The sequence below is a fragment of the Orcinus orca genome, chromosome 3 (genome assembly GCF_937001465.1).
Source record: "Orcinus orca chromosome 3, mOrcOrc1.1, whole genome shotgun sequence".
Classification (NCBI taxonomy): domain Eukaryota; kingdom Metazoa; phylum Chordata; class Mammalia; order Artiodactyla; family Delphinidae; genus Orcinus; species Orcinus orca.
In genome coordinates, this window is record NC_064561.1 from 156,094,550 (window position 1) to 156,111,057 (window position 16,508).

Consider the following 16,508-nt stretch of genomic DNA (forward strand, 5'->3'; position numbering starts at 1 on the left):
TACTAAAAATTTTTTTTTAAATGGTACCATTGCTCAAACCATTCTTGGTCCTTCTTTTCTAAAACTGCCTCAGTAGATACTGACACTTACTCAGAAGATCAGTTAAGGCCCTGTGAGCTGTCTTTAAGCACTTACACACACCTCCGCTCTTTTCACTGTTAAAAATGTCCTGGCCTCCATCTTCACAGTGGCAACGAACATGTAAGGTCCTTCAACATCCTACCACCCCACTTCAACATATATATATATATATATATTTTTTTTTCTTTTTCTTCAACTTAATTCTATTTCCCCGCAGCCCAGGAAATATCCATTGAGCCATCAAATAGCCTGCTGTTAAATGTGTGGAGTCAGAGTGCCTAGGTTTGAGGTTTAGCTCTACTACCTACTAGCTTCATGAAGTTGAGCAAGTTACCTAATCTCTCTCAGTTTCATCATCTGTAAAATGGGAATACTAAAAGTACCTATCTCATAAGATGGTTGTGAAGGTCAAATGAGATAATATACATAAACCACCTGGAATAGGGCCTGGCATCTCACTATGTATGTTCAATAAATTTTCATCATTATCGATATTAATATGTAATAGACACCTGCATCTTCCTCCACCTATATCAAAGAAAAAAGGCATCTCTACTTTTTTCATAAGATATCTCCTCCTTCATCTGAACCATTGACTCATTCTTCCTCTTTTCTTCCCCAGAGGGTCTCCTTCCACTTGGGTCTTCACACCACTCATCACCTGCCACTGATTCTTTTTCTCAACTGCCAAGTTGTCCCAGTCTCCATGTCCATAAAATGAACAAATAATCTCACACATCTGTTGAGCTTCTCCCCTGCAGCTACTGTTATTCTCTCTTCCCCTTTATCTCCACGTGTCTTGAAAGAATAGTCTATGCTCCATTCTTCCTCATCTCCACTGCAATCCACACCACTCTGCTGAAACATTTTTCTCTCCCCAAAATGTAAGCTCTAAGAGAATTGGGGGGTTTCCTGTACTACTCACTTGTGAGTGCCTGACATAAAGTAGGAGCCCAACAGATCTTTGTTCAATAAATGGGTAATTGACTTTGGAAAGTCACCGTGGCCAACATTAAACCCAATGGTTTTTTGTTTGAACTCAGCTCTACAGTACTTGTAGCACTTGTTTACACTTGACTCTTTTATACTTTACAAAGAATTTTCTTATATATTGTTTTTCTTGAAGTTACCAAAAAACCTAACTCTCAGGCAGGTAGAGATAAACATCCTTGTTTTTACAGTTTGGAAAAGTGAGACTGAGACTGTTCCAGGGACTAACCCAAAGTTAACCAGCTTGCACATGAAGGAAGCAGGATGAGATACTAAGTTACTGACTTTCAGCCTAATCTAATTTCTAGCTCTCTGTGGGTGCTGAGTTCATTCTGCTACCAGACTCATAAGGATGTCCACCAAGAGTAGACAAATCTAAAAGTGGAATTAGCTCCCACATTTATTGTCATTGCTGCTTCCTAAATTAAATTTTAAAATTTAATTATTTTCATTTATTATTGTGCATTACATCAGTACAGTACTCCCCATTATCCTACAGACCTGGAAAAGTTAATGGCCTTCACTTATCATAAGGAAACACCACAGGAACTACAGAGATTTGTCAACTAAAGAGTTGTATCAAATAATCAAGAGACAATGAGTATTTGCAACGTTGAAAGCATTGTACTAGGCATATTTCTTGAACTTGAGGAACTAAAAATCTTGTGAGGCCATATGACAGATAAATAATGAAAGTTAGTCAATACTATCAGCAACAGGAGGTTAACACCAAAGAGTAACAATTACCTGTGCCCTACGAGCTCTGCAGAAAGAGTCCATGTATACTGGGAAGGCTGCACAGAGTAGACGGAGGAAAGTTTGGGGGAAGTGGAGAGAGGAAAAGGGTGAGCTTGGGTGGTAGAGAGGGAAGAGCAGAAATATACAAGTCCTATTCAAGGACAGGCTGCCAATCAATGCAGAAGAAAGACTTTATGCTGAGGTTTATGAAGAAATGAAGTTAGAAAGACAGAATGAGACTCTTTAGTGAAAGAACTTGGATGCTAGTCTAATTTGGTGACAAGATTATTTGTAAATTAGCAAGGTTTCTGTGCAGAAGAAACCAACAAAAGTGGAACTGAGGGCAGATTCACCTAGCGGTTGATTAACCTCCAGTAGGAAGCCTGAAGATCGGAAGCCGCATTAGTAGGTTACTGCAGTAGCTCAGCAGGAGGTCTGAGCAGATAGGATAGGGGTAGAAATGGAAAAGAGAGGAGCAGGCACAAAAAGCACTGGGAATTAGGAGCAAACAGTTGATAAGTTATTGGCAATTGGTGGATAGGATGGAGAGAGGCATCAAAAATGGATAAATGAATTGAAAATATTAATATAAAATAAAACCCAAATATGGCCAATAACATACATCAGAGACATATATGCCCGATGGGGCTTCTTTGAGAATGCAACATCACTGCTGTGTCCCTTTACCAAGCTTTATATTGCGATATGCTTATAATGTTTCTTTATGTACTTACATCTCGAAAAGTCTCGCTTTTCATGTTTTGAACTTTTGTATTTGTCAGGGGTTGCATGGTTTGCATTTCCACTCCAGTCAGCACACTTTTCTTTTTTCTCTGGAGAGCAATGTACAATTGATATAAGAGTTTTGTGGCTGCCCCAGGCTTTTCTGTGATGATATCGTGGGCCACGTTCTGATCAAACTGCACACCCAGAAGGTGAAGTGTGGGCTCCAAGCGAGAAAAATTATTAAGTTTGGCACTTGAAATCCTAGGCATTAAAATATTTTACATAATTAGACACTGAAATAAAGCAAACAACAAATATCAGAGGTATTACCATGATCCCATATTATGAATTATCCCATGTTCTTTTAAATATATCAATCCTCTCTAAAACCACTTAATCACGTAGATACATTGAGATTTTGTGTATTGTCTTAACTCCATGCATTTATTTCTCTTGAATGGCTAAACTAAAACCCATTAATTTCATATATTCTTCTACTTAAATAGATGCTAGAATTTCTGCAAGAAGTCAGTACAAAAACATAACTAAATGCCTTCTTCTAAATGGAAAAACTTAACTATCGTTTTGAAAAATATTTTACTCAGAAGACAAAATTGCAATTTAAATGTCCATTTCTTTAACTGATGTCATTACTAGAACCTGAAAATAATCTTATTTTCAGTTGCAGTGACAACTTTCACAGTAATCCCCTCAGGCATTATCAGAAATATTTAATTAAATAACATTAGCTATACAACTAAATTAGTTATGTAATCTTCACTGTACACTTCATATTACTTCTTCAAGAATCGCTAAAGACTTTCTACAATATATGTATTATTGAATCACCTATAATCAAATTAGGCTCACATTTTAGAAGAAATTCATTAATTCATTTAGTAATTTACTCTCTCAACTATACCAATAATTTGTTTAATTTAATAAATTTTTATAAATTTATTAAAGTCTTACAAAGATAAGACACCCTGCCCTTTAGGAGTTCATAGTGGGAAAACAGATGAATAACAAGTAGTGATACATTGATGTAACTGTTGTAATAGAGGTCTCAAATGACCTAGGGCTGTCAATAAGCCTGTGAATCCAGTGGCAGAAAGAAAGCAAAAGATGTTAGATGCATTTTCAACTTTTGTGCCTCTCTGTGATCCAACTGAATGCAAATGTCAATTTTAACCATTGGTCTATTTTCTCCTTACTTTAACTTCCAAAATCTCAGTGACATTCTTTGATGGAAAAAATACACTGAATATACTTAAATATAAGTCAAAGTCACATCCTCTCCCTGAAAAAAGATGATACTTTAGAACAGAGGGAGTTGGTGGAATTTCTAATATTATAGGGTTACTCACTCAATAACTTCATTTTGGACTATAATATTATTTGGGGAAGATACAATGACTTTTAATGACCTCAACTGAATGTTTAGAAGCTGAAAGAGATCACTTAGCACTTCTTTTTAAAATTTAATTAATTAATTAATTTATTTTTGGCTGCATTGGGTCTTCGTTGTTGCGTGCAGGCTTTCTCTAGTTGCAGTGAGTGGGGGCTACTCTTCATTGTGGTGCGTGGGCTTCTCTTGCTGTGGAGCACAGGCTCTAGGCATGCAAGCTTCAGTAGTTGTTGCACGTGGGCTCAGTAGTTGTGGCTCGTGTACTCTGGAGCACAGGCTCAGTAGTTATGGCACACGGGCTTAGTTGCTCTGCGGCATGTGGGATCCTCCTGGACCAGGGATCGAACCTGTGTCCCCTGCCCTGGCAAGCGGATTCTTAACCACTGAGCCACCAGGGAAGCCCAATTAGCACTTCTTAAACTTTATATACTGTTCCTAGTATATTATTTCTCAAGAGATAGCTCTCAAGCAGTGGTTCTAAACCTTTTTTTTTTAAATCACATATACCATCCTTTGGAAATCTGATGAGAGCTATGAAACCTTTTCCACAGGAAAGAAAACACACATTCATGCAGATACACAAAATGTGTATACAATTTGCTGGTATTTGTGAACCTCCTAAAATCTAGTCTAAAAGTGTCTGTCAGCTGCCAAGGAGGTGGATCTGGGGAAATATAGGAATGATTTATAAATATAAATAAGGAGCCAGTATCATGGAAAGGCCAATATCAACAAATGTAGTGACACAAGACACTGAATTCCTTTTCCAGTTCTGTGGTATAACTTATCGTATTTCCTACTTCCTCTATTTGGTTAAGTATATTTAGTGTGGCATACCACGTCAACCAAACTTTGAATGAAATATTTTAAATTGATAAAGAGAAACAGATCTTAGAGGGGATAAGAAGAGATAAGGAATGCTACAAGGTAATCTTATCAACAAAAAGGGTAAAACATTGTTTTAGGTCTTCTCATGTCATGTCCAGTTTTGCAATTTGTTCCCCCACAAATGACCTTACAGTTTGAGATAACAAACACAGGACTAAAATGATTAGGGTACAGCAGACCATGTTTTGAAGAGTCTTATTGTGACAGAGGATGGTCAAATCAAAGACCTGTGTTCACATTCCTTGGATGGGCACCTGGCATCCCCTTTTGATCTTCCATCTCAGTTCATCATTTCATGTCCTTCCTATCCTAGGAGTCCTGTATGCCTTGTCCACTACACTTACTTGGAAAGATATGGCCTGAGAGCCACTTTTCAGAGATTTTGCCTGGGTCATAACCTTGGGCTTCAGAGGTTAGAGGCACCATAATTCGGGAGGGAGAATCCAAAAACAAACACTATTCATTTCCAAATTTTATCAAAATTTAGCCCTGTACCCAATAAGAGTGAAGAACACTTCCCCTCCTCTTTCTTGTATTACATAACCCCCAGAATGCAGTGTAGCCTGCTAACACTAGGGTTCAGTGACACAGTAGGCTTTAAAATGGCTTTTACGGTCTGGCCAAAGTGTCCAGGTGTAATAGTATTTCCCTCTGGAAGCTTTTAATATATACTCTAAATTTCCAACCAAAATTTTGGGAATATAACTGGTGTGTAAATTGGTGGAGTCCACTCTTGTTACAGTATATGCTCAATCAGTATAACATGATAATCAACAGTTGGTTTTGAACCCAGAGAATCCACTGGGACATCTTTGCTCTGAAGACATAGCATATGATGTAAATGATGACACCCGAGGGGATAAGGAATGTATTCTGGGAAAAGTCTTCTCCCTCTCTACTTGCAGTCCTTATTTGCCAAGGGATTATCAATCTCCTCTCCTCCTTGCCACCTGGTGATGGAATACATCTCACAAGGTAATTAGAAGCTGCCCTCCCAAGGGATATCCATGTTCCTTTACTTTTTATTCTTTTAACTAATCTGCTCATTTTTCACCCTCTGAGATGGACTAAAGATATCCCAAAACAGAATTCTTTCAGAGTTAGATGAGTTATTCTTAGGATTAAGTAATTCCCAAAGCAAATAACTTCTAATTATTAGCAACATAGATTTGGTTTACTGTTAACATTTTAGACTAAAGACCCTAGAAAATATTACACAAAAATCCCCAAATCATGAGCTCTGGCACTAGCTAGCTGTCTAAAACACAGGCTTTACAAAGAAGGGTCCTTTTCCCCACTAAATACACTATTACAAAGGTCATATCCACAGATTTACTAATTCTTGCCTTCTTTAAAATACCATGTGCCCTGGAAAAAATGTGGGTTGTTCCAGGAACTAAAGATGGATAGTATTTGGTTGTCAGGACAAGTAGGTCCCTCTCCCCATGTTAAGAACGGTAATGACTCAGTGGAACAGAAAGTGAGTCCTTTTCAGTGAGTGAAAGGCAGGACTGCTACACATGGTAATACTCAGGGCACACTCCTGTGCAGGGGTGGGGCAATACCTGGCATGAGGTTGTTTTATCCAAAAAGGGGCTTCTTTTTCTTTGCACAGAGGTCTTTCTGTTCACTAAGACCTGTGTCTTCACAGTTACCTACATCCATATGGGTCCCTATCTCCATTTCACACAAAGGCCTTCCATGGCCTGGCTAACAAGAGCCAACTTAGTACACGTGAAATACTGCACGCATGATCTGATCAGTATGGTTCTTTAAGTTTTCTGTACCGAACCAGATATACTTTCTGAAATCATTCATTTATTTAATAGAGAAATATTATTGTGTGCCTGCTATGGTCCAGGGACAATGCCTGGAGCACAGAGAATAAACATACTATGCAACTTTGAGCAACTTTGCAATCTAGTTAAGGAGTAAACATTCATATATTCATTATCAAACATTATTTGGGCTCCTTCACGTGGCAGTAACTCTTATAAGGACTGACATATAAATAAATAATTATAACTTAATGTAATACAAAAAAAAGGGACATCCAAAGTGTTATTAAAACAAAGAGGAAAAGAAAATTAAATCTGCTAGGGGACCAAACACAGTTTAGAGAAGGGATGGATTTTTAGCTGGATCTTAAGGATGAATAAAAGTTTCTCATGGTGGAAGTGAAGGACGAATGTTAATATGCAAAATTGCAAGGCATAACAAAAGCACATGACATGTTTGTGGACCAAAGCAGTTTATGTTAGGGCTCCAGACCGGTGGAAAATGCGGCTGGAAAGGTGGATGAGGGTCACACAGGGAAGCATTTTGTAAGACAGGCCTTGAGAAACAGAAACTGGAATATCTAAAGTTTCTTAAGCTGATGGGGAAACCACACTTAAAAATGTGGGTGTAGAGCTCTATCTGCCTACGGAGAAGTTCAAACAAGGTGTCTAAATGCAGGATTTATCAGGATATGCAGCCATTCATTAATTCAAAAAACATTTACTGAAAGCTAAACATGTGCCAGGCCTGTGATGGCCCTGGGGATGCAAAGAAAAATAACTCATACCCATAAATTTAAGGCACTTGAATGTACAATGTGCAACGTGAAAGAGACACAAAAAAAGAAACTGACAACAAAGTGACCAGTGTTATAATAAGTAAATGTACAAGATAACTTTATAACTTTCATAAAGGGATAATAAGCAACAACAACAAAAAAGGATTGGAAACCTGGTTACATGCAGACCATCACAAATCAATCTGGTCATATGAGAACTTGTGAGAAAGCAAAAGGAGAAAAGAAGGGCACAGACACTGACTTAGCTACCCTGGAAATCTTATACCTTAGAGGCTGATCCTGGCTTCCATTGGAGAGGAGGAAATTAAGGTAGAAGCAGAGTGGGCACAGGGCTAGGAGCTCAGGCAGAGGAGGCAGTCGGGGCTAAGCTGTGAAGGACCGTGTATCCCTTGCCCTTGAGGAAGAGATGTGAGACATGGGGTGTAGGGTATGTATTAGAATGTTACCCAGTACCCTATAAGCTTAAGAAATTGTCTGGGATTAGCAACAGATGCTTATTTGGCATGAAAATGTATTTCCAATCCATGGCTCCTCTTGTATTATACTATTATTACCTGTACAACTAGCATAATCTGGATTGTGAAAGAATGACTCACCTCTAGAATGGAGGTACCAGATTCTTTTGCCTTAAAGTCTTGCAACATAGGTACTGCTCAATGGAAGCCTACTATTCCAAGCAACCAAAAACTAAGAAATACTTGAGTGGGAAATATCAGGTTAAAACATGGAGATGGAGCAGGATGTCAGGAATGGTAGAGCAAGGACCTCCAAAAATCCATTCCTCCATAAAGGCAATAATAAAACTGACAAAAATTATGAAAATCAACTTTTTCATAACTCCAGAAATTATCCAAAGGCTTGTAACAATCTAAGAAACATTTATTTAAGAAAAAAACTTAATCTTAGTTAAAACAGAGAGCTTTTGATCGTTTTAACTTGCACTATTCACATTCCCTTCTCCCCAGCTCTACAGTAGCCTTGCAACAATAGGAGCTGTAAAAACCAGCAGCCTAGCAGCCATCAGAGAGGACAAACAGGTTTCAACCTTCTCAAAAAGTCCTATCCTCAGGACATTGTCATTATTTGATATTTTTTAGAGCTCAATCACTGAAAGAAAACTTATTCCCAGGGTATTAGTGAAAAACAATCAGTGGCAATTGTTTAAGACCACAGCTACCTAAGGCAGTGATACCACTGGAGCAAATAAGAGTCTACTCAAAAACTTAAAAGGAAGATATAAGAATAAAATATCCATTGGGCACTTTGAAAAGCTCTGACATATTCCTGGAGATCTAGAGGGCCATATGCATGTGTAGGAATGTTTGGATAAGCAGGAAAGACAGAAGGAGGCCCAAATCTCTCACCTCTGGCTGATGAGGTCCTGTACAAGCAGGAAGTAAAGGCTAAGGCAGGGTTGTAAACTGTGAAAGCATTGGAGACACCTCAACAGACTCACAGTCTCTCAGTCAGGAAAGATTTATCAGTTGAAAATATTTTAAAATACCTCTGTTCATTTGCTGAGCTCTGTTCATTTGCTCTATTCACTAAGCTAACCAAGCAGAGTCTTCAGCTGCTGTACACAACAAGGAATACAGACTTTCCAAAATTAGTCCAAGAGAGTCATTAAACAAACAAGAAGCAGCAGCAACAACCACAAACCATGGGAAGGTGGGACAATCTGAGCTAACTCGTATTATTTTAAATGTCTATTTTCAACAATTATGAGACACACAGAGGAAAAAGGAAAGTATGGTCCATATATAGGGGGAACAAAGCTCAATAGAAACTCTCTGAGGAAGCCCAGATGCTGAACTTATTAGACAAAGACCTTAAGTCAGCTATTATAAATGTTAAAACAACTAAAACAATTCATTTTTTAACCATTAAAAAAGAAAGTATGAGAACATCTCAACAAAAATAGAATATCAATAAGGAAATCGAAATTATAAAAATAAGAACCAAGTGGAATTCTAAGGTTGAAAAGTACAATAACTGAAATGTAAAAATTCACTAGAATAGCTCAACAGGAGATTTGAGTTGTCAGAAGAAAGAATTGGTACACTCATAGATAGATCAACTGAAATTATTTATAGGAGAAACAGAAAGGAAAAAGAATGAAGAAAAATGAACAGAATTTCAAAACACATAAACTCATTCTAATCATGAGAAAAAATATCAGACAAATTCCAACTGAGGAGCAATGTACAAAATACCTGACCAGTTATTAATTTTTCTAAACTGTAAAGATTATCAAAAACAAGGAAAGTCTGAGAAAGTATCTCAGCCAAGAAGAATCTAAGGAGACATGGCTATAAAATATAATGTGGTATCCTGGTGAGATACTGGAACAAAAAAGACATTAGATAAAAATTACAACAAATCTTTGGTACAAAATGTACCATACGAATATAAGATGGTAGCAGTAGGGGGAACTGGATATGAACAATATGGGAACTCTCTGTACTATCTTTGCAATTTTTCTGTAAATCTAAAACTGTTCAAAATAAGAAGTTTAGTTTTAAAAATCAACAAAGCCTCAGAAACCTGTGGGATACTGTCAAGTATACTAACATACACATAGTGGGAGTCCCAGAAGAAGAGAAAGAAATGGGCAGAAAGAACTTTTGGAGAAATGATGGGCAAAAGCTTCACCAATTTGATAAAACACAGGACTGCAGGAATACAGAAGGTATTAAAATGGGACCCATCTAGAGATGAGGGCTTGCTGCAACCTTATAACTTTCTCTCTATTATACTCCTGGGACTATGAAGTATGTATATGTGAGGAAGCAGCAATTTCCATACCAATGGATGCTTGGCTGGTTTAGGGGAATCTTGTGGTAAATGATTCTTTAATGTTAACTTTGGGCTAAAACCATCCAAATGCCAAAGGAATTGACCTTTTTTAAAGTAAGGAATAATCTCACTAACCTGCTTTCTGAAAATTCTGCAAAATCATCCTGAAGTGCAAACTTGTGCAAAACTTCTCCAATTAGATAGCCATTGGAAAATGCCTTTGCAAATGACTTGGGACCTGAATTTTAGAATGTAGAGATTAAAAAAGTAAATATAATGTTGTACATAGAGTTTATATATTTTCATTATGTACACATAAAGTAAAACTTCATAATTTAACTTGAACTCAAAATGCCATGAAAATACTTCTAAAAACATCTTGTAATAACCAAATGAAAATATTGAAGTTTAACAGTAGACATCTTATAAAGACCCCTAAATAAATGTAGATCAGTAGTTGATAACATATGACATTTTGAAGGAAAAGACAACTTTTGATCAAACCAAACAAAACACAACCAATAAAACATATAACCTTAGATCTAAAAACAAACCCTCAACATATTTTATAAAATTATACTCTAATACCTTAGTTATCAGTAAAACCTGTGGATGATGATTTCATATTCTGGCCAGGTAAGGTACAATCTAACTTCTTTAAACCTCAAAACTTAATTTTAACCATTTTGCAATGGAAATTTTACAGAAATCATCTGCACCTTCTTAAATAAAGCCTGCTGAACATAATCAAGTTTTCCTTGTTGGCTCCAGGGTTTACTCCAGTCTAGTTGGTGTTCTGTGCAATGATGGAGACGGCCCGGAGGAAGACAGACTTTGGAGCCAGAGATACCTATGCAGGAATCTTGGCTCTGCCTTTTACTAGCTGTGCAACCTCTTCCAAGCTGCTTAAGCTTAAGCTTCCTGAGTTTCTATCCCCTCATCATATCTATATCTATCTTGGAGAGCTATTTTAAAGATTAAAGGTAATGTATGAGAATTCCTTGATACCATGCCTGCCACATAGTACGCACGTAATGATGAGTGCAGAAAAAGAAATTAAGTGTTAAACAGAATTTGCTTTCTTTAAAAATGTCCTTAGTTTGGGGTCCCTTGTATTTTTCTTATGAAGTGAAGGGTATAGGGTTACACAGTATTCAAGAATGATATACAAAATCGATACATAAAATAAATTATATTGTCATAAGACAAAGCCATCATCTCTCAAATGACTTCAAAATCGTCCAAAAATCTTCAGTGTATTTCTATCAGAGTCCTTTAGGCAATAGCAATACTAAATATCTATAAAATATTATACATTATCACAGTATCGCAAACTCATTCATACTGAATTATCCTCTTTTATCTATTTGACTAGTAATAAGGTGGCCATCTGAAAATGAAGAAAAAATAATTTCTTCATGATTTGTAGAACTGATGCCTGGTGCGTGGTTGCAGGGAGGTGAGTTGAGTTGCTCCATAAAGGCCACTGTACAGAGTCCTTACTCAGAAGACTTCACATTATCATAAAACTCTTGCATATTTGACACCAGCCCACAATTTTGCCCAAAGCTTTCCCAATATCTGTTCTCAAAGTATTTTATACTCAATAATACCCCAATTCTTAGGTTAAATCAATATAATTATAAAGTAGTTTAAAAAGATGTCAACTATTCTCACTGATTCTGTTTTCTTGGGGTGACCCCCTAAGCTATCTAGCACTAAAATCTAGTGAGTGCCTTCTGGCATCATACAGCAGTAGTCTTGGAAGCAACTGAAATCCAAATAGCTCCTTCTGCCCCCAAAAGGCAGAGGTGTGCCAGCTCCTCCTGCTGAGTCACTGCAGATTTCTCCTTTCCTCAGAGACTCACCACTGCTGGCCTCCAACGCTGTTCCCTGGTTTTCGGCTGCCACCACTGTCCTCACTGTGCCATCTGGGCTGCTCTGGCTGTGCACTGCACCTCTTCTGGCTGTTGCTTTCTCCTTTCTGCTTCTTTCCTTTTTCTCTTCTATAGCCCGTCCCTACTCTTAGCTTTCTGAAGTGCCATTGGACATACAGTCATCGTCAGACTATGGATTCCTACTAAAAATCTAAAGACTATTATTTTGTATTCAGGGGCTACTGCTATGTCGCCTTTGGGCGGTCTCGTTCCTCCACTCTCACTGGATTTTGCCCTTTGCCTATTGTTCCTGTTGACTGAAGACCTGAAATCTAGCCTGTGAATAACTGGGGAATAACTGTATCCTAGTCCATCACTCTCAATTTATCAGGCAAATGGTCTGTAGCAAACTCTTTGCTACAAAGAGTCACTAGAAAAATAAAATCATAATTCACTTCCTTTGAAGTGGCAGGACTTATTAATAAAGCAATTCTGATATGGTTAAAATAGGGGCATTTTGGATATAAAGGTCAAAGAAGAACAGTAAACACATTATTTCACTGTCAAGTAGTTTACTATAAATAAGTATGAAAGCATGTGTCTGCAGCTCTGTGTGTATTAGACACTCTCCGATTTTTTTCTTTTTTTTTTTTTTACACCCCAGGAACACAGAAGAGAATAATGAGTGAAGAGCTATAGCAAAAGTAACAGAGAGAAAACACATAGAAAAAATGAAAGAGGAGGAAAAAGAAGAATACATGCAAGAAATCAGATGAAGAAAGAGCAGATAAGCAGGAATATGTAGATTAAAAAGTATGGAAAGGAAGATAAGAAGCCAGAGAGAGAAAGAGAAATGGAGAGAGGCGAGGGGAGGGAAACAGTAAGGAGAAAAGAAAACTCAAAGGAAAGATTATTTTTTTCCCTTTGGTTTATCAAATTTTCCTTCCCAGTACATGTTCTGGAATACCATGACTAACTTCATGACGGCCACCTCTATAAGTTAATTTGCACTCACAACTGGAATTACCTACAGGGAAGAAGAGGTGGGTTGACTCTAGGATAAGGAGCAATGCAGAATATGAGAAATACATGAACCATAGGAGCCCAGTGACGTTCTTCACCCTGAGCTCTAAAATGATCTACATCTGGGAAACGTTGTTCAGCAGCCACTCAGCCATGCCTCCAGTCTTCCAAGCCTCAGATCTGATACCCATCATTTTCATTTGCTGAAATCTTTGATGTGGGCCTTTGTCTACCTTAGGCTGGGACAGAGGGCAAAATGGTCTATGTGTTTCTCCACCTGAGCCAGCTGGAGAAAGCACAAAAGAAGATAAGCCTTCTACATTCCAAATGGTAATGAGGAGAGCACAGGCTCTGGAGAAATATTCTCTAGTTTGACTCTTTGACCATTTATAAGCCCTAAGACCTTGGATAGTTACACAGCCTCAGTGTCCTGTCTTTAAAAGAGAGAGAATGATGGGTTCTACCTCCTGAGAGTTGGTTTGAGAATTAAATGAGATAATTCCATGTAAAGTGCGTAGCATAATTCCTGGCATATAGTAAGTGCTCAGTGATCATTTTATTGTTATTATTACTGCCTCCTAATCTAAGACAACAGGTTATATCAATTACACAACTGTTAAGCTCAGTAATAGATCCTCAATGACTACAGTACAAACATCTTTATTTAAAGGTAACTCAGTACTCAGAGAACAAATAGTTGACCCTATCCTTAAATTCAGATACAGGCCTACTCTTGGGGCCAGGTAAGCTATAACACTCTCGCCAGTCTGGGGAAGCACATGTAATCAGACATAGTTGATTTTTACAGCAAACCATTTGAGTGGGAGAAATAAAGACAAAACGTAGCCTCACAGCATTTCTGGTCAAGTTTTGCCACCAAATGACTAAAGAGATTTGGGGATTTGCGGATTGTAGACAAGGGGCTATAGACCTACACATTCTATGCTAAGTGTCCTTTGCTCCTCCTTCACTAGAAGATCAAAGACCTAGCCTAGGTTTTTTTTTTTTTTTTTACATCTTTATTGGAGTATAATTGCTTTACAACCACATTTTAACAGCCACTATGGAGAACAGTATGGAGGTTCCTTAAAAAACTACACATAGAGCTACCATATGACCCAGCAATCCCACTACTGGGCATATACCCTGAGAAAACCGTAATTCAAAAAGAGTCATGTACCAAAATGTTCACTGCAGCTCTATTTACAATAGCCTGGAGATGGAAACAACCTAAGTGTCCATCATCAGATGAATGGATAAAGAAGAGGTGGCACATATATACAATGGAATATTACTCGCCATAAAATGAAATGAAATTGAGCTATTTGTAATGAGGTGGATAGACCTAGAGTCTGTCATACAGAGTGAAGTAAGTCAGAAAGAGAAAGACCAATACCGTATGCTAACACATATATATGGAATTTAAGAAAAAAAAATGTCATGAAGAACCTAGGGGTAAGACAGGAATAAAGACACAGACCTACTAGAGAATGGACTTGAGGATATGGGGAGGGGGAAGGGTAAGCTGTGACAAAGAGAGAGAGAGGTATGGACATATATACACTACCAAACATAAAATAGATAGCTAGTGGGAAGCAGCCGCATAGCACAGGGAGATCAGCTCGGTGCTTTGTGACCGCCTGGAGGGGTGGGATAGGGAGGGTGAGAGGGAGGGAGATGCAAGAGGGAAGAGATATGGGAACATATGTATATGTATAACTGATTCACTTTGTTATAAAGCAGAAACTAACACACCATTGTAAAGCAATTATACTCCAATAAAGATGTAAAAAAAAAAAAGCCAAGCAAATTTACTTTCATTTGAGAGAGAAAAGCAGCTGCTGGTGGCTGGGTACTGGCCTGGCCCAATTAGGCCCTGGTGTTGCTAGGAGTTTGCCCAGCACTCACAGCTAGACCTCGGCCTTCTGCCGAACATAATTTCACATCACACCAACACCAGACAAGGCTACTCAGTGACCCTGATGGATTAAGACAGAAACAAAATCTCTCTGTAATCATGTCTGAACTCAGCCCGAAACAGTATTGGCCAAAACACAAAAAATGATCAAATATCATCCCCCTATTCTGACTGATATGAGTGGTTGCTGCTTTTTCTTTTTCCTTGCTTTGCTCTCCCCACTTCCTAGATAAGTTTTGTTAAGATATCCAATCATAGAGTTGTCTATGCTCCCTTTACAGGTTCCAATTCAGAGCAAAGCGCTGCTTCCTTGAGCCCTCCCCACAAAACACCTAACACAAACCCAAATGCTCTAAGGCCTTTCTAACATCCTCTTCTAGAGAAGCCCCACAGTTCCTCACGGTATGTGTTGCAACAAGTCAGTAACTCAATTTTGTTCAACTACAGGTGTATCCTGTGCTCTTTGGCTGGAGGACCTTGACAATTTCTTTTCTTCCAGTACCAGAATAGGATGATCAATTTTTATAATTTTCTCCTTTGAAGACTTCATCATAATTCTCAAGATTTACTATCTGAAACAAAATCTCAATTGCTATATTATATAACCTTCTTTAATGGTTAAAATTTTGGGTGGCATTCTTGGAACTTCATATCTTAAAATTTTGACATTGATTTATACAAGTCTTCCGTTATTAGATTTGCTGTCTCAATTTCTAGTCAACAGAGGCCAAATTTCAATCAAGGAAAATGCTGCTGAACCAACCAGGAAATATCAAATAATTTGTTACATTACATGACAAACCATGTATTTCCTAATGACCCTGAAAGGCTAAAGTATGAGAAAATGTGTGGTTTAATAATACCTGGGGGAAAGGGAAATGAACTAAAAGTCAGCATACTCAGAATCTGCTACTAACTTTCCACTACCTAGTTGTATAACCCTAAACAAATCTCTACACATATCTGATCTGATTTCCTCACGTGCCAAAGAAGAATTAAATGATGTCTAAGATTCTTTTTCAGATCTAAAATTTTATGTCTCTATGATACGTCACAGGCTAATAAAAGGTCACTACAATACATTATAAAATATGGTATATAAATAAATATTCAATAGGATTTTTTGATATCTCTATTTTTTTCTTAAAATAAAATTTGGTACTTTTGAAAAAATGTGGACATAAGACCTTTAGTTAGTGTACAAGGGAACCCAGATTAAGTATAGTTAGTGCACAAGGGGTTAGTTAGTCAGTGCACAAGGGGGTCCAAATTAAGGATGTCCCTAAAATTTGGAATATCAGTAGAAAATATCACTCTCTAAAACAAAAACTACTGAGATTTAATACAAAAGGACAGACTTAGCCACCTATGGAAACCCACTTATAAACCCAATTAACAAGGAATATAGGCCATCTCTTAAAACTCACAATAATTTATCTATTTAAAGTTTGTACGCATCATGTAAATGATAATCTTGAAATGTAT

At 37.6% G+C, this 16,508-nt stretch overlaps 1 protein-coding gene across 1 annotated transcript in view; it reads right to left on the reverse strand.

Moving 5' to 3' along the window:
• The window catches only part of SPEF2 (sperm flagellar 2), a 171,862-nt gene that overhangs the window by 150,014 nt on the left and 5,340 nt on the right, over positions 1–16,508 (reverse strand). The window contains exons 2-3 of the mRNA XM_033421276.2: positions 10,341–10,443; positions 2,544–2,796 (exon numbers count right to left, since the gene is read on the reverse strand). Of these exons, the coding sequence (XP_033277167.2) occupies positions 2,544–2,796; positions 10,341–10,443 (356 nt within the window). The remainder of the gene's footprint in view (positions 1–2,543; positions 2,797–10,340; positions 10,444–16,508) is intronic.